This window comes from Microcaecilia unicolor, chromosome 1 (assembly GCF_901765095.1).
Source record: "Microcaecilia unicolor chromosome 1, aMicUni1.1, whole genome shotgun sequence".
In the NCBI taxonomy this organism is placed as follows: Eukaryota; Metazoa; Chordata; class Amphibia; order Gymnophiona; family Siphonopidae; genus Microcaecilia; species Microcaecilia unicolor.
The window spans coordinates 56646216-56673092 of NC_044031.1; the positions used below are offsets into that span (position 1 = coordinate 56646216).

General features: G+C 44.8%; 1 protein-coding gene across 1 annotated transcript in view; it reads right to left on the reverse strand.

The window, feature by feature from the left end:
* Positions 1-14303: 14303 nt before the first annotated feature.
* The window catches only part of LOC115466365 (5-beta-cholestane-3-alpha,7-alpha-diol 12-alpha-hydroxylase), a 30645-nt gene continuing 18071 nt past the window's right edge, over positions 14304-26877 (reverse strand). The window contains exon 2 of the mRNA XM_030197559.1: positions 14304-17447. Within this exon, the coding sequence (XP_030053419.1) occupies positions 15888-17420 (1533 nt within the window). The 5' untranslated portion in view covers positions 17421-17447 and the 3' untranslated portion in view covers positions 14304-15887. The remainder of the gene's footprint in view (positions 17448-26877) is intronic.

Sequence of the window (26877 nt, forward strand, 5' to 3'; positions counted from 1 at the left end):
CCCTGATTCCCTCCAGTGGCCACCTGGTCATTTAGGGCACCTTTTTGTGCCTTATTCGTTATAAAAAGAGGTCTAGCTCAAAACGTCTTAGTTTTAGTTTTGTTCCATTATGGCTGAAAAATGTCTAAAGACTCCAGAGGAAATTGGAAAGTCATGGGATAGGAGGTAGTGTGCTATTGTGGATTGAAAACTGGTTAAAAGATAGAAAACAAAGTGTAGGGTATTCTTAATGGAGAAAGGTAGATAGTTGGTCTGTACTGGGACTGCTGCTTTTTAACATATTTATAAATGATCTAGAGATGGGAATAACTAGTGAGGTAATTAAATTTGTTGACGACACAAAGTTATTCAAAGTTCTTAAATCACAAGAGGATTGTGAAAAATTACAAGAAGACCTTATGAGACTGGGAGACTGGGCATCTAAATGGCAGATGACGTTTAATGTGAGCAAGTGCAAAGTGATGCATGTGGGAAAGAGGAACCTAAATTATAGTTATGTAATGCAAGGTTCTACATTAGAAGTCACCGACCAGGAAAGAGACCTTGGTGTCATTGTTGATGATATGCTGAAACCCTCTGCTCAGTATGTGGCAGTGGTTAAGAAAGCAAATAGAATGTTAGGTATTATTAGGAAAGGAATGGAAAACAAAAATGAGGATCTTACAACGCCTTTGTATCGCTCCATGGTGTGACTGCACCTTGAATATTGTGTGCAAAAAAAGATATAGTGGAATTAGAAAAGGTACAGAGAAGGGCTACGAAAATGAGAAAGGGGATGAGACGATTTCTCTATGAAGAAAGGCTAAAGCAGCTACGGCTCTTCAGCTTGGAGAAAAGACAGCTGAGGGGAGATATGATAGAGGTCTATAAAATAATGAGTGGAGTGGAACAGGTAGAAGTGAATCGCTTGTTTACCCTTTCCAAAAATACTAGGACTAGGGGGCATGCAATGAAGCTAGAAAGTAATAAATTTAAAATGAATCAGATAAAATATTTCTTCACTCAACGTGTAACTAAACTCTGGAATTCGTTGCTAGAGGGTGTATTAAAAGCAGTTGTCTTAGCAGGGTTTAAAAAAAAGGTTTGGATGGCTTCCTAAAGGAAAAGTCCATAGACCATTATTAAAATGGACTTGGGGAAAATCCATTAGAATAAGCATCATAAAATGTATTGTACTGTTTTGAGATCTTGTCAAGTACTTGTGACTTGGATTGGCCACTGCTGGAAACAGGATACTGGGCTTGATGGACCTTCAGTCTGTCCTAGTATGGCAGTACTTATGTAACATGAATACAAGTGTAGTCTGTATTCAAAGAGAAATGTAACACTGGGGTAAGGGGATGTCAGTCCAAAGTATATTGTTTAAAGAAATATTCACTTGGTACAATCTGTCAATTTCCAAGAATCATCCACAATGTGCATACTTTTAATTGCACTAAAAGTCAGAAGTACCAAGTCACACTGATTAGGTGTGTGTACACACATTCAGCTGACCTCTCATGCTCAGACACCAAGCATCCCTCTTCTCACACATTCAGGAGCTGCTATGGATGTAGTGCTGAAATCTTCAAGTTGTAGCCCCTGGACCCATTTCTCCCTGACCCCCTTGGTACACACCAGCCCCAATTACTTCCAACCTGTGCCACTATCCCTCTCTCTCTTTCTTTCTCCCCACAGTCCAGCATCTCTTTCTTTCTTCTCTCCTCCCTCCAAGGTTTAGGATTTTGCCCTTTCCTTCCCTCCCTCCCCTTGCTGTCCCTTAAATTTGTCTGTTTCCAGCATTGCTGGTGTTAGCAGTGATTAACGCTACCTCCTCCCAACCCTGGAGCCTTCTGTCTACTACATAACCACCCTTTCGGAAACAAGAAGTTGAACCAGAGTGGGTGGGGACCAGCAAGAGGAAGGTTCCAGGGCTGGCAAGAGGTAGCATTTGTTAATCTCTGTGACAGCCAGGTTTGAAAGAGAGACATGATGGATCAGGGGAGGGGAGAGAGAGAGATGCTGGACACAGGGGATGAGGAGAGAGATGCAAGAGAGAAGGATAGATGGTACATGTGGAGAAGAGAGAGATGGGAGAGGTGCTGCTCCATGGGGGGAGGGAGAGAAGCTACTACTACTACTACTTAACATTTCTAGAGCGCTACTAGGGTTACGCAGCACTGTACAATTTAACAAAGAGAGACAGTCCCTGCTCAAAGAGCTTACAATCTAATAGACAAGTGAACGGTCGGTCCGATAGGGGCAGTCAAATTGGGGCAGTCTGGATTCACTGAACGGTAAGGGTAAGGTGCCGAACGCAGCATTGAAGAGGTGGACTTTAAGCAAAGACTTGAAGACAGGCAGGGAGGGGGCTTGACGTAAGGGCTCAGGAAGGTTGTTCCAAGCATAGGGTGAGGTGAGGCAGAATGAGCGGAGCCTGGAGTTGGCGGTGGTGGAGAAGGGTACTGAGAGGAGGGATTTATCCTGTGAACGGAGGTTACGGGCGGGAACGTAAGGGGAGATGAGGGTAGAAAGATAGTGAGGGGCAGCAGACTGAGTGCATTTGTAGGTAAGAAGGAGAAGCTTGAACTGAATGCGGTATCTGATCGGAAGCCAGTGAAGTGACCTGAGGAGAGGGGTGATATGAGTATATTGGTTCTGGCGGAATATGAGACGTACAGCAGAGTTCTGAACAGATTGAAGGGGGGATAGATGGCTAAGTGGGAGGCCGGTGAGGAGTAAGTTACAGTAGTCCAGGCGAGAGGTAATGAGAGCGTGGACGAGAGTTCGGGTGGTGTGTTCAGAGAGGAAAGGGCGAATTTTGCTGATGTGAAAGAGGAAGAAGTGACAGGTCTTGGCTATCTACTGGATATGCGCAGAGAAGGAGAGAGAGGAGTCAAAGATGACTCCGAGGTTGCGGGCAGATGAGACGGGGAGGATGAGGGTGTTATCAACTGAGATAGAAAGTGGAGGAAGAGGAGAAGTGGGTTTTGGTGGAAAGACGATAAGCTCGGTCTTGGACATGTTCAGTTTCAGGTGGCGGTTGGACATCCAGGCAGCAATGTCAGATAAGCAGGCCGATACCTTTGCCTGGGTCTCCGCGGTGATGTCTGGTGTGGAGAGATACAGTTGGGTGTCATCAGCATAGAGATGATACTGGAAACCATGAGATGAGATCAGGGAGCCCAGGGAAGAGGTGTAGATTGAGAAGAGAAGGGGTCCAAGGACAGATCCCTGGGGAACACCAACAGATAAGGGGATGGGGGTGGAGGAAGATCCATGAGAGTGAACTTTGAAGGTGCGGTGGGAGAGATAGGAGGAGAACCAGGAGAGGACAGAGCCCTGGAACCCAAATGAGGACAGTGTGGCAAGAAGTAAGTAAGTGTGGCAAGAAGAAGCTGCCCCAAGGAGAGGTGCGAGATTATTACCCTGTATGCCAGGAGTCCTCAAACTATTGCCCTAGACAGAGCTTCAGCTGCATCATTTATTTATTTATTTTATTGCATTTGTATCCCACATTTCCCCACCTTTTTGCGGGCTCAGTGTGGCTTACAATAAGTTGTGAGTGATAGAAATACAATTTGTTATTACTCGGTTATGGATTACATTGTGAGGAGTTATGCGAGACAAACTCAGAGTATCATTAAGGAATATAACAATGGAAAAGAGCAGTGAAACATTGGGGGAAACAACGGGAAACTAAAAGGGGCAGTACATAACAACAAGAAAGCATATGGTATACATTTTCTGTGAGTAGAGGTATGAGTGTGGTGAGATTACAGGGGATGAGAATTCAGAGTGACTGTATTGATGCATTATTGGACCGTGGGTGTGGGCTTTATGTGTTTTGGTTCTTTCCGTAAGTTTTCTCAAAAAGATGGGTCCTCAATAGTTTGTGGAAGGTGGCTTGCTCGTAGGTCGTTTTCAGGTTGCGCGGCAGTGAATTCCAGAATTGCGTGCTCATGTAAGAAAAGGTTGACGCGTGCAGCGCCTTGTATTTCAAACCTTTGCAATTAGGGAAGTGGAGGTTGAGGAAAGTTCGGGATGATCTTTTAGCATTTCTGGGTGGTAGATCTATTAGATCAGACATGTAGGCTGGGTCTTCACCGTGAATGATTTTGTGGATTAATGTGCATGCTTTAAAAGTAATGCGTTCCTTAAGTGGGAGCCAGTGTAGCTTCTCTCGTAAGGGTTTTGCACTTTCATATTTTGGTTTTCCGAAGATGAGTCTGGCTGCTGTGTTCTGGGCTGTTTGGAGTTTCCTCAGTATTTGTTCTTTGCAACCTGCGTATAGTGAGTTGCAGTAATCCAGATGGCTGAGTACGAGGGATTGCACTAGGCTGCGAAAGACGGATCTTGGGAAGAATGGTCTTATTCTTTTCAATTTCCTCATGCAGTAGAACATCTTTTTGGTTGTGTTGTTTGCATGAGTTTCGAGTGTTAGGTGGCAGTCGATAGTGACTCCAAGGATTTTTAACGTTTCTGAGATTGGAAGGTTTAGTTTTGGTGTGTTTATAGCGGTGAATTCATTCGTGTTGTACTGGGAAGTGAGTATCAGGCATTGAGTTTTTTCTGCATTTAGTTTCAAGCGAAATGCATCTGCCCAGGTGTTCATGATGTGTAGACTTTGGTTAATTTCATTGAGGATTTCTTTAATGTCTTCTTTGAAAGGGATGTATATTGTTACATCATTGGCGTATATATATGGGTTGAGGTTATGATTTGATAGGAGTTTTGCCAAGGGGATCATCATTAGGTTGAAGATGGTTGGTGAGAGGGGTGATCCTTGTGGTACTCCACATTCAGGTGTCCATGCAGCAGATGTGGTTGAATTTGATGTGACTTGATATGACCGCTGGGTTAGGAATCCCTTGAACCAGTTTAGGACATTTCCTCTGATGCCAAAATATTCAAGTATGTGTAATAGGATTTCGTGGTCAACCATGTCGAAGGCACTTGACATGTCAAATTGTAGGAGGAGTATATTGTTGCCGGTTGCAATCATTTGTTTAAATTTAGTCATAAGGGTAATTAATACTGTTTCTGTGCTGTGATTCGACCGGAATCCTGATTGGGCATCATGCAGTATTGAGTGTTTGTTTAAATAGTTTGTGAGTTGTTTAGTTACCATTCCTTCGGTTATTTTGGTTATAAGTGGTATGGATGCTACTGGTCTGTAATTGGTTATTTCGCTTGCGCTTTTCTTTGTATCTTTGGGTATTGGGGTGAGTAAAAGTTTTCCTTTTTCTTTTGGGAAAAGTCCGTTTTGTAGCATGAAGTTAACGTGGTGCGTTAGGTCTATTATGAATTGTTGAGGAGCTGATTTCATGAGGTTGTTTGGGCATGTGTCTAATTTGCAGTGGGATTTGGCAAATCTTTTAAGTGTTCCAGAGATGAGGTTTTCTGATAGTAGTTCGAATTCGGTCCAAGTTCTGTCTGCTGGGTATGTTCCGTCTTCTGGGTCTAGACAATCTAGAAGTGTGGCGTAGTCAATAGGGCTGGCGGGTATTTTAGTTCGTAGTTGTATAATTTTCTCCTTGAAGTATTTCGCAAGGTTGTCAACATCTGGTATGTCTTTGTTGTTGTTTGTAACTGGTGTGGTGTCTAACAGTTTGTTTACAAGGAAGAAGAAGGACAAAGGACAAGAAGGAGGATGTACTTTCAGAAGGGGAGAGGGGAAAGGTTTTATGTACTGACAAGTTTCTCTCTCTTTCTCTTTCTTAATAATTTTATTTTCTTTTTGTGTTTTGCATCCATTTTTATATGGGATTGCAAAATTATTTATTTATTTATTTATTCATTCATTCTTACTTGTATCCCACAATTATCCAAAAACAAGTTTTGGTTCAATGATGGAATAGTCATTGTTAGTCCTGTTCAGTTTTCCTATTTGAATAATTCATCACTTCTTTTAGTTTTTTATGGCCCTTATTATCACACTATTAGGACAACCATCAGTATGATTATGTCATGAGTTGAAGAACATAGTTTGAGATTCTTCCTTCATTTTCAATAACAGTAAAAAAAATAAAAAATAAAAAATAAAAAATAGAGAAAATAATGTAAGCCCCCTAGTCCCATGAGCTGACTCTGTCCTACATGTACCTGAATAGGATTTAAGTGCATCACCGGTGGCTTGCAACATTACCTCAGACAGAGTATTCATGTAAAGACAAAGGGAAAAGTTTCATTAACAAACTAACCTCGTCTCAAGTTCCAAAAATAAAAATAAGTGAAAATCTAGAGAAAAGGTGTTACATTCCAAAGGAAAATTTTGTAAGTAATTATATACAGGATAATGAAAGGATGACCAACTGAAAGTTTAACAGAATATGTTTATTCCACAAGAAGTGGTTTGCTTAAGAACTAGTTAAACTATAAAAGTTCTATGGAATCTTGATTAACAGGGGTGCAAGAAAGAAAGAAAAGTGTACACCTCAATGTATAAATGCAGGGATAAATGCAAGGGAAAATTACAAGTCAAATGTTTCTTCCCTCCCACTTAACAATAAATTACATGGAAATTCCGTTTACAGCTCAGAACACTTTGGTGTATACCAGTGGCGTAGCGAGGGCGGCTGACACCTGGGGCGGGTTGCCGCTGCGCACCCCCCCTGGGTGCAGCACAGCGCGCACCCCCCCCCCTCGGAGCGCATTCTTACCACTGGCGCTCCGCCCCGAGTGCACGTCGTCACTGGGAGCTGCGTTGGCTCTGTTGGTTCCCTGTTCTCTCTGCCCCGGAACAGAAGTAACCTGTTCCGGGGCAGAGAAAGCAGTGAACCAGCGAAGTCGACACCCCCCCCCCCCCCCCCCCAGCAGCATGCACCCGGGACGGACCGCCCCACCTTCCTACGCCACTGGTGTATACAAAAATCAGAACCCCCTTTTTCTTACTGCATTATCAGATAAGAGGTTCTGCAGAAAATGTGGTATCCCACTCTAGTTCTGGTACACTTTCTCTCAGGATCATGAATCAGCCAGGGAAGTATGGTTTTATCCCCTGCTATTACCCTCTGTGGGTCAGTGTCTAGCTCAATGAAAACGGATTGAAAATTTAGTCTAGTTCCTGGATGTCATAGGTGCAGTTGCTGAAGACTTATCTGATGGTTCAAGCGTTCCTTGGGTCTTACACCTAAAGTTAGGTGTGGTTTATAGAATAGCGTTTAAGCCCAGGGGTCGCGCCTATGTTTAGGCACGGCCGTTTGGTTCAAGAGTTCTGAGTCTTCACAGTGATGTTCTATATACTCTGGTTTAGCTGACAGTCTAGCTGAGGGCTTCAGACAGCACTTTTGCAAGGACTGTACAATATCTTACAGGCAAACAATGGGAAATGTATGAAGGGGAAGGGGGTGGTGGTAAATGATTGTAAATCAAACATATAAAGTATCACATACCATGTAAAATGAGTTTATCTTGTTGGGCAGACTGGATGGACCGTACAGGTCTTTATCTGCCGTCATTTACTATGTCATCTTCTTTGTCTTCCTTCTGTGCAGGATGGTGAAAAATTGATGTAGTGGAACCTACTATCTACTACTAAAACCAAAAAGAAGAGAGAAAACTACCTCCTTATCCAAAAGTGTGTGTAACCTGTCACTCAGGATATGTTCCTTAAATAAAAAAAATCTCCTTTGAGCTCCTGATTCTCATAACATGATGTCTGGTTTAGTGGCCCTTTACCAGGAGAAAAAAAATCTCTGCAGAAATATAACACGTGCTAGGGTGTCCCTATAATCAGCCCCTTCAAATAACACACTGATTACCATTTATAACAAATCGCTACTCTGTCTTAAAAAGTTATTCCCTTATTATACTGTGTACATTTGTATGCTGCACAAGCTGGCATGTTTCAAAATATAAGTGATATTAAATAAAAATGCTAAGCAACAATATAGAATGACAATGTGGATGCAGCAGCTCATCATAGGTTTGTTTGCTTTGTTTCGAGTGTACGCAGAATGACAGCTGAGCAGGGGAGGGGAAAGACAGACTACCCAAACTGGCTTCAACCTTTTGATATTATCAAAGCGAGAGAGAGGATCGGATGAGGTTTGCTCTCTAGCCCTGGGTGGGTGCCCTCCTCAAACTTCCTGGTGGTCTAGTGTGGCAGGAAAGATCCCACTATTTCCTGCCCACTGCACTGCCGCTGATCTGCTGCTCACTCCCGACTCCCTCTTTTTGTCTTTAAAATGGCTGCTGAGAGAGCTAGTAGTCTGAGTTGGCAGCTATTTTAAAAACAAAGCAAGAGACGGGAGCGAGCAGCAGCATCAGCGACATCCGGCAGCACAGCGGGCAGGAAAGAGTGGGGATCTTTACTGCCTGGCTGCCCTACTAGACCACCAGTTCGGAGGTATGTTTGGGGAGGGGACGGGACCAGGCAGCGACCGACGGCGACACCAAGGCCGACGCTAGTGCAGCGTGAGATCCTTCCCAGTGGGGATTCTCCAATCCCCACGATGATGCGTCATCCTCATTGGGTCCCTGTTCCTCCGCTCCGGCTCCCTCCCCACCCCCCCAGCAGGAAAACAGCCCAAAAAACCACTACCTGTGGCTTTTGTATTTTTCTCATAAGGGCTCATGGGAAGCCTCCCAATTCTGCGGTTTTACTGTGGAATTGGTAACCTTGACCCTGAGGCTCCAGACTAATCCCCAGAAACAGGCTCCTGTGGTGCGCTGTGCAGCCAATCAGATCATGCTATGCAAATCTCTGTAGAAGAGGGCTTGCCAAAGTGAACCCTGCACCGCTCAAACATGGTTAAAACAATCAAAATTCTCCTAAAGAAACCTCTCATTTTCACTTTTAACATACAACACCTTATAGCCATGCTTTGAGGAGAATTTTGTGAAAAGCTGCACATTTAAACCTCTCTTAAACCCCCAAAGAGAAACTCACAATTTACATATCAAACTTCCTCAAAGAAGGTCACAGTACCACTTTAGGACCTCTGGACATCTGAATTCTAGAACTTATAATCATATACAACTATCAAAACATTTTTAAACAATTTATCTTATATACTGGTCTCAGTGCTATTGTGGGCTGTTTCTGGGCTGCCCTGAGCCCCCGCTGCCTGAAATGAGCCTCTCCCTTCAGGTAAACAAAATAATATTTAACCACAGGTTACAGTACATACATTATAAAATAGGCACAGATGGACAGAATTTTGGCAGGACATTTGCCCGCATTCTGGGGGGGGGGGGGGGGGGGGGTAAGGGCTATTTTTTAAAAAACAAATATACAAATACAGAAAATTCCCTTTATGAAATAGGTGTAAGTAATGCATAGTTCTGCCACACTACTACTACTTAACATTTCTAGAGCGCTACTAGGGTTACGCAGTGCTGTACAGTTTATCAAAAAAGGACAGTCCCTGCTCAAAAGAGCTTACAATCTAATGGGCGAAATGTCAAGTTGGAGCAGTCTAGATTTCCTGAATAGAGGTATGGTGGTTGTGTGCCGAAGGTGACATTGAAGAGGTGGGCTTTGAGCAAGGCTTTGAAGATGGGCAGGGAGGGGCCTGGCGTATGGGCTCAGGGAGTTTATTCCAGGCATGGGGTGAGGCAAGGCAGAGAGGGCAGAGCCTGGAGTTGGCGGTGGTGGAGAAGGGTACTGAAAGGAGGGATTTGTCTTGAGAGCAGAGGTTACGGGAAGGAACGTAAGGGGAGATGAGGGTAGAGAGGTAAGGAGGGGCTGCAGATCGAGTGCATTTGTAGGTTAATAGGAGAAGCTTGAACTGTATGCGGTACCTGATCGGAAGCCAGTGAAGTGACTTGAGGAGAGGAGTAATATGAGTATATTGGTCTAGGCGGAAGATAAGGCATGCGGCAGAGTTCTGAACGTACTGAAGGGGGGATAGATGGTTAAGTGGGAGGCCAGTGAGGAGTAGGTTCCAGTAGTCCAGGCGAGAGGTAATGAGAGAGTGGATGAGAGTTCGGGTGGTGTGCTCAGAAAGGAAAGGGCGAATTTTGCTAATGTTATAGAGGAAGAAGCGACAGGTCTTGGCTATCTGCTGGATATGCGCAGAGAAGGAGAGGGAGGAGTTGAAGATGACTCCGAGGTTGCGGGCAGATGAGACGGGGACGATGAGGGTGTTATCAACTGAGATAGAGAGTGGAGGGAGAGGAGAAGTGGGTTTGGGAGGGAAGACAATAAGCTCGGTCTTGGCCATGTTCAGTTTCAAGTGGCGGTTGGACATCCAGGCAGCAATGTCTGATAAGTAGGCCGATACTTTGGCCTGGGTTTCCGCAGTGATGTCTGGTGTGGAGAGATAAAGCTGGGTGTCATCAGCATAAAGATGATATTGGAAACCATGAGAGGAGATTAGGGAGCCCAGGGAAGAGGTGTAGATTGAAAAAAAGAAGTGGTCCAAGGACAGATCCCTGAGGAACTCCAACAGAGAGTGGGATTGGGGTGGAGAAAGAACCATGAGAGTGTACTCTGAAGGTACGGTGGGAGAGATAAGAGGAGAACCAGGAGAGGACAGAGCCCTGGAACCCAAATGAGGACAGTGTGGCGAGAAGTAAGTTGTGATTGACAGTGTCAAAAGCGGCAGATAGGTCGAGGAGGATGAGGATGGAGTAGTGGCCTTTGGCTTTGGCAAGGAACAGATCATTGCAGACTTTAGATAGTGCCATTTTTGTCGAGTGTAGGGGGCGAAAGCCGGATTGAAGCGGATCGAGGATGGCATGAGAGGAGAGAAAATCAAGGCAGCAGCTGTGAACGGCATGCTCAAGTATTTTATTTATTTATTTTTGTTACATTTGTACCCTGCGCTTTCCCACTCATGGCAGGCTCAATGCGGCAGGCAATGGAGAGTTAAGTGACTTGCCCAGAGTCACAAGGAGCTGCCTATGCCGGGAATCGAACTCAGTTCCTCAGGACCAAAGCCCACCACCCTAACCACTAGGCCACTCCTCCACTCAAGTATCTTGGAGAGGAAGGGTAGGAGGGAAATGGGGCGGTAGTTGGAGGGACAGGTAGGGTCAAGTGATGATTTTTTAAGGAGTGGTGTGACTACAGCATGTTTGAAGGTGTCAGGGGCAGTTGCAGTGGAGAGCGAGAGATTGAGGATAAGACAGATGGGGGGGGGGTGACAGTAGGAGTGATGGTGTTAAGTAAGTTGGTGGGGATGGGTCTGAGGAGCAGGTGGTGCATCGAGGAGGAGAGAAGATGGGCAGTTTCCTCTTCGGTGATATCAGGAAAAGAGGAGGAGGAGGCCTGGGTTGGTTGGTTGAGGGAGTGGGTTATAGGGTGAAGAAGAGGAGATGGTTTGGTGGTGAATTCGAGGTTGATCTTCTGCACCTTGTCGCGGAAGTAGTCAGCCAGTGATTGAGGAGAGAGTGAGGGGGGTGGGTGGGGGCGGAGGGCACTTTGAGGAGGGAGTTAAGGGTGGCGAGACGACGAGGGTTAGAGCTGAGGGAATTAGTCAATTGGGTGTAATAGTCCTGTTTGGCGAGGAATAGGGAGGACTGGAAGGAGGATAGCATGAATTTGTAGTGAATGAAATCAGTATGGGTGCGAGATTTCCTCCAGAGGCATTCAGCCGATCGGGCGCAGGAGCAAAGGTATCAGGTGCAAGGGGTCAGCCAGGGCTGGGGATTAGTACGCCTTGTGGGACGGGACATGGACGGTGCAAGGGCGTCCAGAGCAGAGGAGAGAGTGGCATTGTAAGTGGAGACAGCCATTTCGACAGACTCGGAGGACATGATGGAAGGGAGCAGATCAGAGATACTAGAGGATAAGGTGGGAGGGTCGACGGCCTGGAGATTCCTGGAAGTAGTGGTTAGTGTTGGGCGGGACTGAGGGGGAGGGTGATGAAGTGTGAAGGTGATCAGGTGATGGTCAGAGAGAGGAAGAGCTGAGGCACAGAAATTGGAGGGTGAGCAGGTAGAAGAGAGGACGAGGTCAAGACAGTGGCCGGATTGGTGAGTAGGGGTGGTGGAGCTCAGTTGGAGGTTGAAGGAGGAGGTTAGTGTGAGGAACTGAGAAGCGTATGAGTCGGATGGGTTATCAGTGTGTATGTTAAAGTCACCAAGAATGAGGGATGGGGATGAGGGCTCAAGAAAAACGGAGAGCCAGGCATCGAAGTCGGTAAGGAAGGAAGGGAGAGACTTATCAGGGGGGCGGTAAATGACTGCAACTCTGAGTGGCAGCGGGTAGAATAGACGGATGGAGTGGACTTCAAAGGATGAGAAGCAGTGAGACTGCGGTAGGAGGAGAGGTTGAAAACTGCATGAGGGCGAAATTAGTAGCCCAACGCCGCCACCGTGGCCAACTGGGCGGGGAGAATGGGAGAAAAGATAACCTCTGTGGCAAAGGGCCGCGACTGAGGCAGAGTCGTCAAGGGTGAGCCAGGTTTCAGTTAGGGCGAGCAGTTGAAGGGAATGGGAGATGAAGAGATCATGGATGAAGGAAAGTTTGTTGCAGACCGAGCATGCATTCCACAGGGCGCATGAGAAGGGGAGGGAGGAGGGGGGAGGAGGGGAATAGAGATGAGATTGGAGATATTGCGGAAACGTTTGCATGGATGAGATTGGAGATACCGCGGAAACGTTTGCTTGGTTGAGATGAGGATGAGGACAGGTGTGGGGGACCTGGGTTGGGATTGACGTCTCCCGCGGATAGCAGGAGAAGGAGCAAGAGAGTGCGGAGGAGGGTGGGGGAGGTAGGGCGACGAAGGCGACGAAGACGGAATGCGCTTAGAAGGAATGGGGAAGGGTTCATGGCAGGAAGGAGGTGTTGAAGGTTGAGAGCTAGGAAGGAGGAGGAGGACAGTAGGAATGGTGAGGTGGTGGGGGACTCACACAAGGTGAGTGCCCTCTTATAACATTATTCTTAATGGATCTAACTGTATGAAGCATTTTCCACATGAAAAAGCTTGCTTTAAATGCTGAAAATGGCTCTTATGAAATTGTGCAGGCATGTACACACATGAAAAGAAAGTGCACAGCATAGAAAGATAGCCCCTTCTTTTAAACGACATACAAGTTGGTGTTCCTGCGAGCATAGTTTGGCTGGATCAGAGACAGACTTGCCATGTATGTGCATCAGAGCCGCTAAGGGTGACCCATCCCAAATCTAGGGATTTACCACAGCTTTACCACCTTTTTTTACCTTTGTTGCAGGCACATAAGCAAGACCTCAGATTTTGGGGGCAGCTGAGCCCAAAGTAGAGGGGTACAAATTTTTCCCACATCCACATACCTGAGCTGGCAGGGGTCCCCAAGCCCTGCTAGTGGAAGCCCTCCTCCTCGCGAAGTCAAGTAGTTGGCGACACTTTTTCTGGGCCACCGCCGCCCTAGCTGAACAACTCCCCCATGCACATGCTTGTTTTTTTTTTTTTGTTTTGTTTTTTTGGGTGATTCTGAGCATGCATGAGGGAGACCCTCCCCCTGCACTTGAACAAAAACTGAGCATGTGCAGGAGGCAGGCCTCCCTCTTGCATGTTCAGTTTCACAAAAAAACAAGCATGTGCATGGGGTGGGGGAGGGGTGTTTGGCCAACATGGTGGCCCACGAAAAATGCCACAAACTGCTTGGCTTCATGAGGCGGGCAGCTTCCATTGGCAGGGCTTGGGGAATCCTGCCAGCCAAAGCAGCAGACAATACCTCAATATTTGGGGGGGACCCAGGCCCCCAAGGCCTCCCCATGGCTACGCCACTGTTTTGTTATCTGGTTATTTTATTTTTCTAATTGTGTTGGTACTGGTCACTGGTTTCTCTTTTCCTTTCCTCTGTCTTGCCAGGGTCTCCTTTTCTATTTGCCTTTCTTCTCTCTTCGTCTCCCTCATTCATCTTCCCTCTACAATCCTTTCTGCCCTGTCCAACATCTCCCCTCTGTGTCCCTTCCCCTATCCTCCTGCTATGGTGAGAATCTTCCCTCTGTGTCCTTATTCCTAGCCTGTTCAACCTCCATCTCCAGATCCATCCCCCTCTGTTAGTATCACCCCTCTGTGCCCATACCCCCTTCCCCATGTTCAGCATTGCCCCTCTGTGTCCTTATTGCTCTCCATGTCCAGCTTTCCTTCTGTACAGCCCACCCAGGGGCCAGCATCTCTCCATCGCTCTTCTTTTTCTTTTGTCCACCCCCCACCCAGCATCCCTTCCCCTGTCTTCCCTCCCTTCTGCTCCCCTGTCCTCCTTTTCCCTGTCCCCTTCCCCCCATTTGGATCCAGCATATCTCACTTTCTCCTTCCCCCTTCCTCAGCAAGTATCAGCATCTCTTCCTCTTTCTCCTCCTTGGGGATCCAGCAAGTGTTTCTCTCCTTCTCTCCCTTCTGCCCCCCCCCCCCCACACACACACTGATCCAGCATTGCTCCCTCTGTCTTCCTTCCCCCTGCAAGTCTCCCCTTTTATTTTTCTCTGTTTCCCCTCATCCCATAGGTTTAGCATCTCCTCATCTTTCCACTGCAAATCCCAGAATCTATTTCTCTGTCTGCCTTCATCAGATGGGTTCAGCATTTCTCCTTCTTCATCCCTCCTCCCTCTTCCCATGGTCCACCAATCTTGCATCTGTAGCCAACAACACTCAAGACATGCTGCTTCTGGCCAGTACATGCCCTTCCTTCTGCTCTGGTCTGCCTGCTGGAAATAAGAAGTTGCAGCAGAGGGGGGACTCTGCACCAGCCAGAGGTGGCATACCTTGAGGAGTGCAAGTCACAAAGGCAAGATTGGCAGACTGCAGGCGGAAGGGGGGCAGGAAGTAAAAAAATGCAAGGCCACTGAAAGGGCGGAAAGAAAGATGGAGGGACAGAGAAGTGCTAGACTGCAGGGCAGGGAGCATGGAGTTGGGAGCCAATGCATGTGAGGAGGGCACTTAGGCGTATGAGCTGGAAAAAGGCTCAAATGTATGTGAATTGACATGTCTGGTGTATGTTTTATAAAATACATGCTTACATGCATAAAGTATAAACACAGTACATGAATAAATTAATGCGAGAAGAAGCCTCGGAAGTGAGTCTTATCACGTCAGAACCACTGCCCGACAACTCACTTATTTCATCATCGGTTTCAAAATTCCTCACACCGATTTACTCTACTATTTTCAAGATTTACTAGAAGAATTATCAAAGAAATTTTTTTTTCTTAATTTAAAAGCTTCATTAAATTGGAAGCATATCAACAATAAACTAGAACCTGCGCCAACATGCCATGTGTCGCATTTGCTGTTTGGAAGATCCTCTGAAGAAACCAGTCAGGTAAAATGGGTGCCTGTCAGGATCTCCATTTAAGATAAGTGATCTCTCAATGCAGCCTCCATATTTTTTAAGGAAAATACATTAAGTATAAAGAAAATGTAAAGAAGTAATAATAAAAGTTAAGTTATAGAGGTTTCTTGGACCAGTGATTGATGTTTCGCTTACAATGCCTAAAAGTAGCCACAAATATGTTGGCAGTTAGGTCATTGATCATTGAGGTCCTTTTTTTTCCCCTATAAAAACATTAAAGTGTTGCTTTGTATATACATTTTATGGAACTGAAGAAGTTCTGATTGTTTTTTAAAATTTATATTGATCACTTGGGTACTAGACTAAGTTTTTTCTAATCTTTCATTTCAACAATTTTAAAAGCAATAATTAGATCATTTTAGGCCATTTTTTTATCTTCAAATATTTAATTGAAAAACTAAAATAAAACAGAACTGTGTTTTATAGGCAGAACTTTTCATTGGCTCCTTTTACAAAGCGGCGCTACCGATTAGCACGCTCTGAATGTGAAGAAGCCCATGGGAATCGGAAGGGTTTCTTCAAATTCGGCGTGCCACTAACCAGTAGCATTGCTTTGTAAAAGGAGCCCTATATGTATTATTTAAATAAAGCTATCATAGTCCTGAAAGAGAACATGGACAATATGGAGAATCAAAATAATTAAGCATTTATATCGAGCACAGAATGTTCACATTCTCAAGTCAAAAACGTAGCCGATACTTAAACTGGATGTCATGAGCTGGCTGCATGATGCCAAAGCCCCATCTGCTCTGATCAATTGGCGGGATGTCCTCTTCTACATTTACAAGCTCAAAGTCAAAATAAGCGAGCATCAGGAATACAAACTGTTTCAGTTCATTTGTAGCAAAAAAACGGCCAGGGCACATTGATAAACCTGCCCCCCATGGCATGGTGAAATATTTCACCTTTTTGCCATTCTTATAGAAATCTGCTTTTTTTGTACCATCTGGGTTCAAGAAACGGTCATACTTGAATTGGTGGGGTTCTGGATGAACCTCTGGATCCATCTGCACAGCAATATATGGAAATATAGCAATTCGGTCTCCTTTACGAAGTGTATATTCCCTACCATCTGCCATCTTGAAATCCATATCCTGCATTATTCCTCTGATCAAAACTGGAGCAGTGTTTAAACGCAGAGTCTCCTCCACTGCACTATCAAGAATGGGGGTCTTCATTAACATGTCCCTGGTGAGGTTTATCAGAGGTCCACCGGGCTTCACTTCTTGGTTAGTCTCTTTAAGGACTTTTTCCACTTCTTCTTTTACTGCCTTCAAGGCCTCTGGGTGTTTCATTAAGAAAAGGAGAAGCCAGTAGCTTGCAGGTCCTGTGTTCCCTTGGGATGCCCACAGAAGCAAAAACATGTACCTATCTTGCATGTATTCTGCCATTCCTTGTTCTTGCCTAAAGTGTTGTTGGTCAAAGATCCACCTACTAACATTGTCCTTCTGCGTGGTCTTCTCAACAGACAGCATGTTCCAAAAAAGGTTTTTCAGCCGTTCAGCTTCTAGTTTTTCTTTTGGAGAAAGCACAGCATAGGCCAGCCTTGGAAATAAAGAATCATACTTTCTGAATTCATTGAACAGTTCTTCAGAATGAACCCGATCAAATTCCTTGGCTTTTTCTTTGCTTCCCATTCTCCTAACTGTTTCATTTCCATATAAAGCGAGGTAGCCTGCTCGGAATAAAATGTTGTAGCTGTAGTGGAAAAGTCCATCATACTGCCACTCCTTCTGACCTTTTACTGTTCCAATACTATGAAGCATCAGGTTCTGCAAATTTTCCATCATGGCCTGCGTCATAATTACTAAGCCATCCCCCATGAGGTGCTTATTGCTTGTTTCTAGAACCTTGTGTTCATCTTCTAAAGAGTGATAGCCAAAAACCCTTGCAACCAATTGTTTTGCAAAATGGGTGAAATCAAAATTTGATTTTGCTTCCTTCACTATTGATCCAAAGGAGAGGGGATCCATTACAAAAGTGAAATAGTAGCCTCCAAGCAGAACCGTGAATATGTCCCCATATTTTCTTTGCATTTTCTGCAAAAATTCTACAGAATTGCTTCTGAAGTCCAATGCATGTCCCAGCCATGGAATATGACCCTTATCCAAAGGAGGCTCTTTGGGTCTTCTTCTACGAAACGCTCCTAGGAGATAAAGACCACCAAGGGCTGAGATCAACAAAGCTAAAAGGACTGGCAGCCAGAGACTCATCTTAGCAGGTTGGAGATTTCAGGGAGACTGTATAAAAATAAAAAGAAAGAAAAAAAGGGAGATCTGGTTAACATTATTTCCTTTCAACAAACAGAAAAGCTTTAAACTAATCTAACAGGCTTGTCAACTAAGAGCAGTGCAATTTAACCCTTCCTTTAAAGGAGGCTAACATCACAGATAAACATGTAGGGACTATGTGCAGTTTAACAAATGTTTATTTTTCTATAGTTGTGTGTGTGTGTGTGTGTGTGTGTATAGAGAGGGAGAGGGTAGCAGATGGGGGATAGAGGAAAGGAAGTAAGTGTCAATTAAGGAAAAGGGGCATTTCAGAACACATTTTTTTATTAAGGTACGCTAGCGTTTTTAGTGCATGCACAAAATTAGCATGCACTAAATGTTAGGAATATTGTGAGCATTAGATCACCTACACAGTTAGCGCTCCCTAAGAATGCTAACGTGCTTCTAGAGCGGCTTAGTAAACAGGGCCCTTAGTATTTTGCTATCCTAATTTACCTAGACCATCATCCAGGTACTGGCACTGAATATGGAAATGTAGCAATTTTACAACAGGAACTATGTACCATATGGACAGAGTCTGGGTGGCACACAAACTTACATGTGAAATGTATAGAATACTATTATGTTATATGTAAATCTCTGGCAACTAGGTGTGAACATTTTACAAGAGCTCTGTGGCTGGTGTTAAGTGCTTACACCTAGCCGGATACGATATACAAGTTATGCTAGTATGGACCTACTTTCCTTTACAGAAGAGGCGCCTATTAGGCACCCTCTGGGGTGGGGGGGGAGGGGGCATTCTATAAAACAACTACACACCCAAAAATATCAGCTAGGTGCCTAAATAGCAGGATACATGCCAAACACTATTCTATAAAGGACGAACATGTATGTGTATATACACCATGGGGCATACACAGTGCTTTTTTTTGTAGAAAAAAAGGTGCCGGTACTCATTATGGGCGGGGTCACCGCATATGGCCCCACCCCTATGATAGCCACACCCACATTAGCCACACCCCTTATACCAGCCATGGCACATATAAACAGACATCATTTCCCACTCAAAGCAGGCTCAATGCGGCTTACATAGTAATAGGGATAACAGGATCTTGATAAGAAAATAAAAGTTAAATATAGCAGAAAAACAAAGGTGGTAGGCAGGTAGAGAAGGACAGGGGTGAAGGAGTAGGAGAGGTGCAAGCAAGGGTAGAAGAGGCAGGAGGAGGAAGGGTAAAGGATAAGCAAAAGCAGATGAACAGAAAAGATAGACTCAGCAATGTGATTAGGTATATTGTCTTCACTACACAATATAACTAAAAAGAAATAGCCAGAGAAACAGACAAGATATGAATTCTTTACAAGAGGCTCCCTAGCCCTCGTTGGCAGCTTTTATGCTTCCCCCTGTAGCCCTGCCCCTTCCGGCTTCCCAATCAACGGCAAGGGGGTCTCCTGCCGCGTCATCTCAATCGCTGATGGGGAAGCCGGAAAGGAAGGGTCGCTCTGACGCAGGAGCTGCCGGGCAGCAGCCGCCATGTTATGTGCGGCTGCTCGGCATGCCCCTCGCCGGCCTACCTATATAACTAAAAAGAAATAGCCAGAAAAACAGACAAGATACGAATTCTTTTCACTAATACAATATGATTTCCCACAATTTTTAGAGCAACAGGAGTGATTTAAGCCTGATTTCTAATCAATGAAGGTAGAAATCACCCTCTCCCTCTTCCTTTAATAGCCTTGATTAGCAAATTTGACTAACATATTTTCTGTACTCGCAAGAAAGTTTTAATTGCAAAAGAAATAAGAAGTTGATGGCAAAAGAAGAAAGTCATCCCATAGCATTCTGATGTTAGTTTCACTGTCTGTGCTAGACTAGGGTCAGATTGACTGCACTTTTTGTCCTTTAGATTGTAAGCTCCTTTGAGCAGGGACTGTCCTTCTTTGTTAATTGTACAGGGCTGCGCAACCCTGGTAGCGCTTTAGAAATGTTAAATAGTAGTAGTAGTGGAAATAAACCAGAGTGCTCAAGTCACCACTTACTTACCTCCTCATCTGTGTTAAAGGGGACAGGGAGCTTTGCATGGCTCTGGCAATGTCAGAAACTTGAGCCACCCACCTACGCTATTTGCATGCTGTAACAGATAACAGGCTGTTGTACTGTATATTTTATTTATTTATTTATTTATTTATTGCATTTGTATCCCACATTTTCCACCTATTTGCAGTCTCAATGTGGCTTACATACTATTGTTAACATAGAGGTAGGCCGGCGAGGGGCATGCCGAGCAGCCGCACATAACATGGCGGCTGCTGCCCGGCAGCTCCTGCGTCAGAGCGACCCTTCCTTTCCGACTTCCCCATCGGCGATTGAGATGACGCGGCAGGAGACCCCCTTGCCGTTGGTTGGGAAGCCGGAAGGGGCAGGGCTACAGGGGAAAGCATAAAAGCTGCCAACGAGGGCTAGGGAGCCTCTTGTTGGCAGCGAGCGGCGCGGGAGTTTCAATCGCGGTATTAGCCGGCTATCAGATCAGCTGATTTCCCTCCCTTTTTTTTTTTTATTTTCTCAAGTTTCTCACAAAAGCTGGCCATTTCCCTTTCCTTGTTCGTGATCGTGGTGTCGCGCCTTTTTTAAAATTTTGCTTTTTCCACAGAGCCGGCCATCTCGCAATCATCACGGGCAGAGAGCACATTTTCCCACCTATTTGCAGTCTCAATGTGGCTTACATAGTATTGTTAACATAGTTAATCCAGTATATCAGGTATAATTAGTATTGTGTAAGGATTAATTAAGGGAAGAAAGGAGAGGAAGGGATTTAAAAGGGTATTTATAGAAGGTGTGCTTTCATAGCTGAATGGGTTGGTGAAGTGGATTAGTATGGCTGTTTCTTTGGTTGCTAGTGCACTGAGCTCATTTGGCCTGGCTCAGATTACAGGCAGAGCGGGTAAAAAAGTTGCATTAGTGTTCCCATGCTGATCGGAAGGTGGCCTATGCATAGAAACTAGTTGCTGAAGTAATGAAAGGAGAGAGCTGCTGCTAGGAGGGCAACTGCCACTGCCAGGACCATACCCAAGTTTCTTGACTGGTTCCCCCATCAGTGCCATCCATCTGGAATGCCCCGCTCATTTCATGATATGTGCCTGTAGGCAGCGAATAGCGATTGAGAGAGGCTGGCAGCGTCGGAGCTTCCCTCTGCGAGTCCTGCCTAGGCGGAAACAGGAAGTTGAAAGAAAGTAGGCGGGACTCGTAGAGGGAAGCTCCGATGCAGCCAGCCTCTCTCAATCGCTGCTTGGCTGCTGCAGCCTTTCTTTATTGCTTCATAGCAGGCAGGCAGTGGAGAAGGACGGGCTGGGGAAAGAATCGATAAAAGGGGAGGGCAGGGGGGATAGAGGGGAATCGCTGGACAGTAGGGGAGAGCCGGGAAAAAAGGTGCCAGAACGCCGTACCGTTGCGTACCGACACAAAAAAAAGCACTGGGCATACAAGAACTCTGTGATGGTGTGTATAGGAAACTTCAAGCCCCCCTTAAGCTCACTCTTTCACAGAAGCACATTAAGAGGGGCATAATCGAACGCGGACACCCATCTCCATGGGCGACTATCTCCGAGGACGGGTCTGCAAAGGGGCGGGACAGATCGTATTTTCGAAAAAGATGGGCATCCATCTTTTGTTTCGATAATACGGTTGGTACCGGGCAAATGCATCGGATTTGGGCGGATTTGAGCTGGGCAGTATTGGTTTTCAGCGATAATGGAAACCGAGGCCGCCCAGCTCAAAAACAAACAACTCCAAGGCATCTGGTCATGGGAGGGGCCAGGATTCGTAGTGCACTGGTCCCCCTCACATGCCATGACACCAACCGGGCACCCTAGGGGGCACTTGTAAAAAGGTTTTTAAAAAATTAAAATACCTCCCAAGTCCATAGCTCTCTTACCCTGGGTGCTGAGCCCCCCAAATCCCTCCCAAAACCCACTCCCCACAACTCTGCACCATTACCAAAGCACTTATGGGTGAAGGGGGGCACCTAGATGTGGGTACAGTGGGTTTTGGGGGCGGTTTGGAGGGCTCCCATTTACCAGCACAAGTGTAACAGGTAGGGGGGGATGGGCCTAGGTCCACCTGCCTGAAGTCCACTGCACCCACTAACAACTGCTCCAGGGACCTGCATACTGCTGTGATGGAGCTGGGTATGACATTTGAGGCTGGCATACCGGCTGGAAAAAAAAGTTTTTAAAGTTCTTTTTTTTTTGGTGGGAGGGGGTTAGTGATCATTGGGGGAGTCAGGGGAGGTCATCCCCAATTCCCTCCAGTGGTCATCTGGGCAGTTGGGGCAAAAAAGGGTCCAAAAAAAGCGGCCCAAATTCTCGCTACTGCCACCCTTCTTTTTTTCTATTATCGGCCGAGGGCGCCCATCTCTCCTCGGCCAATAAACACGCCCCAGTCCCGCCTTCACCACGCCTCCAACACGCCCCCATCAACTTTGTTCATTCCCGCGACAGACTGCAGTTGGAGGCGCCCAAAATCAGCTTTCAATTATACCGATTTGGGCGCCCATGAGAGAAAGGCGCCTATCTCCTGATTTGGGTCAAAATATGGGCGTCTTTCTCTTTCGAAAATAAGCTGGTAAATAGCTCTAGATTGCTTAGCAGGGAGAGCATGGTTTAGCAAAGAGGCAAGCCCAGAGCAGAGAGAAGCCGAGGCCCAGGAAAGACAGGAACAGCCCTCTTGCATATGCCTCCATGACTTATGTGTAAGTTACCAGAAGACTGGTTAAGGTAGGAAAAGGTGCTACATTAGACCTGACTAAGAGGTATTGACAAGTACCCCTTACTCCAGCTGCCAAGGAGAAGTCCACCTTCTTTACATCACAGGGGTTATTCCAGGTCACAGCACTGCCCTTTAGTACATTGCAAAAGCCTGGTTGACCACCTATTGAGGCCCCGTGGCAGTTTTATAGCAGCATACTTGGATGACGTGGAGGGGCACTTTCAATAGGACGTCTAAATCCAACTTTGGATGTTTTGCTGATCCAAAAATCGAGTAGTGAAAATGACAATTTTCAAACCAAAAAAACACATTTTAAAAAAAAAAATGGCCACTTCCTAGACGTTTTTGTGCTTAGTGCGTCTATCTTTTTGAAACATTTTTTTTAAAAAGTCCAAGTGAAAAAGCACAAAATCAAGCCATCAAGATATAGGAGGAGCCAGCTTTCCTAGTAGACTGGTCACTCAGGCATCCCAGCAGAGCTGTGGGGCACTGCGGTGGACTTCACATAAAAGGTCTTAGGTACGCATCTCATCATTACCCCTTTATATTGTATACTTAGTGAGTCCTTCAAAATCTATGAAAAACCTACTGTATCCAACAATACACCCTACAATAGCCCTTATAGCTGCAGGTATCACCTATATGTGGGTACAATAGAGTTGGGGGGGCTGACACTTTCCACCACGAGTGAAATAGTTAGAGTAGATTATGGGCCTGGGTCACCTTCTCTACATTACACAGCACTGACCACTAGACTATTCCAGGAGCCTGCTTGCTACTCTAATAGGATTGGCTATAGCATCTGAGGCTGTCATAGAGGCTGGTATATACAGTTTCATTTACATCTTTGGGGGGTGGAAGGGGGTCCGTGACCACTGGGGGAGTAAGGGGGTTTCATTCCTTTATTCCTCCAGTAGTCATCTCATCATTTAGGGCACTTTTTGTGGCTTATTCATTAATAAAACAGGTCTAGACCAAAAACCTCCAACTTATAGCCCTGGACGTTTTTCTTTTGTTCCATTATGGTATGCCCCCTTGTGATTTGACTGCACTTCTGATGGACTTCATAGAAAAACATCTAAAAATTGGTTTTCAATATACCAATTTGGACGTGTTTGTGAGAAAAATATCCAAATGCAGATTTATGCCACTTTTTGGATGTTTTGTCTTTTGAAAATGAGCCCCATTGTAATTGTACAGTATGGACTGGAAGACCCATGCGGTCCAACTGCAAGCATTCCTGTCCAGTCTGCAGGAAGCTGGGTGGATGGCAAACCTGAAGAAATGCTTTTTGGGAGCACAACTTAGCCAATATCTGGGATATTCCATTGAGATCAGGCAAGTGCAGCCCTAGATCCAGAAATTGACCCTCAATTCAACAAGCAAATTTGCACATTCTTCAGACTGGTCAGTTATTATTCATTCCAAAGTTCTGCTAAGAAGGTGAAGGCATTTATTTATTTATTTTAAAAAATTTCTATACCACCTATGACTAGGTGGTTTACACGATAACATTCACATTATTAAAAAAAAAAAAAACTACATACATACACCACAGAATCAATTTCAAATTGGTTTTGTTCTTTATCAAATTTTTTTAAGAGGCAGACACAGTTTTAATACTACATTGCCGCAGCTGTCCGGACGGTGCATTCCACAAATTGATACCTGCTGGAACAAAAGCTGAGACTTGAGTGTCCACATAGTGCAACTGTTTAATCACATCAGCTGAAAGAAGCATAGCTGTTTCAGACACTGTTGGCAATAAATCTATAGTGCTTGTTTCAAATAAAATTGAGCAGTAGAAAAAAAAAGAACCTCCTGTAAATCTATGAACACACCCTCACACAATGATTTATTCACAATCAATTTAACTGATGGAGCAACTTTATGTGCTAAATCTTGCAACACACCCGATGAACAAGGGTCACATAAAGTTTGTGTGAGTGTTACCGACTTTATTATGGCTTCAACCTCATTATCAGTCACCAGTTCAAACGGTATCAGGTAAGTTCCCATCTGGACAGTTCCCAGCAGACATGGCCCACCCACCAATTCCCCCCCCCCCCCCCCAAGATAACTCCCTAGGTCTACTTAATGCCCCTGTCACTTTTCATGATAATATGCATTTTTTAAATCCTCGCATAACTGAGTATATTCAAACAATCGAATCTTATACCCATCATAATCATCAGCATCTTTAGTTTTACCCCATTTCCTCTCTGCTCGTCGTAACTCAGATCTCACTTTCACAACTACAGAAGTTCTCCAAGGACATGGGCAATAGTCCTTTTTCAATTCATCTCTTTCTTTGGTCCAACAATATCCAAAGCTTCGTCCAAAGAATTCACCCACAAATCTACCATCTCATTTACTGTATCTTTATTTTCCAAATGTAAATTTGGGACCCAAGCTTTCCATAAATCATTTACATCAAACCGCAATTGTATCTCTATCTTTTCTCAAAACTTTCTCATGACACTACTTCCTTTTATCTAATAATAATTCAAAAGCTATGATTAAATGATCTGACCAACTTACAAAATTACTCTGAGGACCTTTCAACAGACCAGCTGATAATGTTGGAGACAAAAATATCAAATCCAACTAGAACTAGAGGACATGAAATGAGATTGAAAGGGGGCAGACTCAAGAAAAATGTCAGGAAGTATTTTTTCACGGAGAGAGTGGTGGATACTTGGAATGCCCTCCCGCGGGAGGTGGTGGAGATGAAAACGGTAACGGAATTCAAAAATGCGTGGGATAAACATAAAGGAATCCTGTTCAGAAGGAAGGGATCCTCAGAAGCTTAGCGGAGATTGGGTGGCAGAGCCAGTGGGGGGAGGCGGGGCTAGTGCTGGGCAGACTTCTACGGTCTATGCCCTGAAAATGACAGATACAAATCAAGGTCAGGTATACACATAAAGTAGCACATATGAGTTTATCTTGTTGGGCAGACTGGATGGACCGTGCAGGTCTTTCTCTGCCGTCATCTACTATGTTACATGCCCTGCTATATGTGTAGCTCTAGTTACAATTTGATGCAAAGAAATTGCCTCTAAGAGGCAAAACAACATATGTTCTTGTTTAATAAACACCTCATCATTAGGAGAGAAAGGAAACTTATGGGGTCTTTTACTAAAGCTTAGCTCGAGTTATCTGCAGCAGGGCCCATATGTACAAAATGGACCCTGCTGCAGATAACTCGAGCTAAGCTTTAGTAAAAGACCCCCTTAAAATCCCCCAAAAGACATAATTTTGTAAAATCAGTGTCAGCATCCAACAAAAATTGTAATAAACTTGAACAATTCATTACACCCAGTGAAAAATAGACCAAAAAAAAAGACAACATCTTCATTTTCAATGACTACACATTCACAAGTTTCATTCACCTCAACACAAAACAGTTTAAAATTCAAACATTCTCTCCAAAAAATAAATTACACCTCCTCCCCATTTTCTAGACCTACATGCCCAATCCCACTTATATCCCACCAGACAACATTGTCTCACCACTACATCTGTTTTTGTTAACCAAGACTCTGATGCACACAATACATCAATATTTTCAACACGCAGTACGTCATAGATTAAAACTGATTTTTGTCTAATAGACTTGATATTTGCATAAGCAATCTTTAACAAACACTCAGCCACCTCGTCCCAGCTTACAGTATTAATATTCAATAGACAATGAGTCATTCCAGGATTTTCTTGCCTACAAACCTTAACATTACTCAAACTCCCATACCTCCCCCTCCCCATTACAACTTCAATTTGCTCTATTATAAAACAGTCCTATCTCTACTGCTCACTGCAAAGGCTCACTCAGAGGAGCGCTGACCTCCTCAGTTGCAGTTCTCTGTTGCCACGACGGAGGTGACTGTCGCTTCTCCGGCACTGCCCTGGTTCTTTTAAACCACGCGCCTGTGAATGACATCACCCACACAGCAGGCCAGCGATAGTCCCGAACCAGGCAGAGATGGAAGGCAACACCGGGTCTTCAGCTCCCTACAATGCAGGGAAGCCTTGCACAGCACAGCGGAACAAAGCGCAGATAGAAACAGCTCTTGACTCACAGCAGAACAGAGCGCAGATGGAAACAGAAGAAGGCTCCAGATAAGGTTCACTGGTCAACTGAGCTGGATATACCACCTTCCAAGTCCTGAACAATGCCCTATGGTCAGTCTTGATTAGCCCCAACTTCAGTTGGCAGCTCATTGTTCAAACTGATGTGTCTGACATTGTCTGTGGTCCTGGGAAATAATTTGATGGGGTAGAGTATCCCATGGCCTTTATCAGTCCTAAATTTCTTCCTTGCAAGAAGTATGCTGTAATTGAGAAGGAGGCCCTGGCTGTCAAGTGGGTGCTAGAAACATTCCACTATTATTTGCTGTGGCATTGATGTAACCTGATAATGGACCATCAGTCCCTCTAGTGGCTAGCCCAAAATATTGAATCTAATTGTTAAATTTTCAGTTTGATGTTCGGTACTTTTGGAGGCCGTATCTTGCTAAGGATGTAAAAAGAATTGAAGCAGTGTAAAGAAAAGCTACAAAAATGGTATGGGATTTGCATTACAAGACGTATGAGAAGAGATTTGCTGACCTGAACATGTATACCCTGGAGGAAAGGAGAAACAGAGGTGATACGATACAGACGTTCTAATATTTG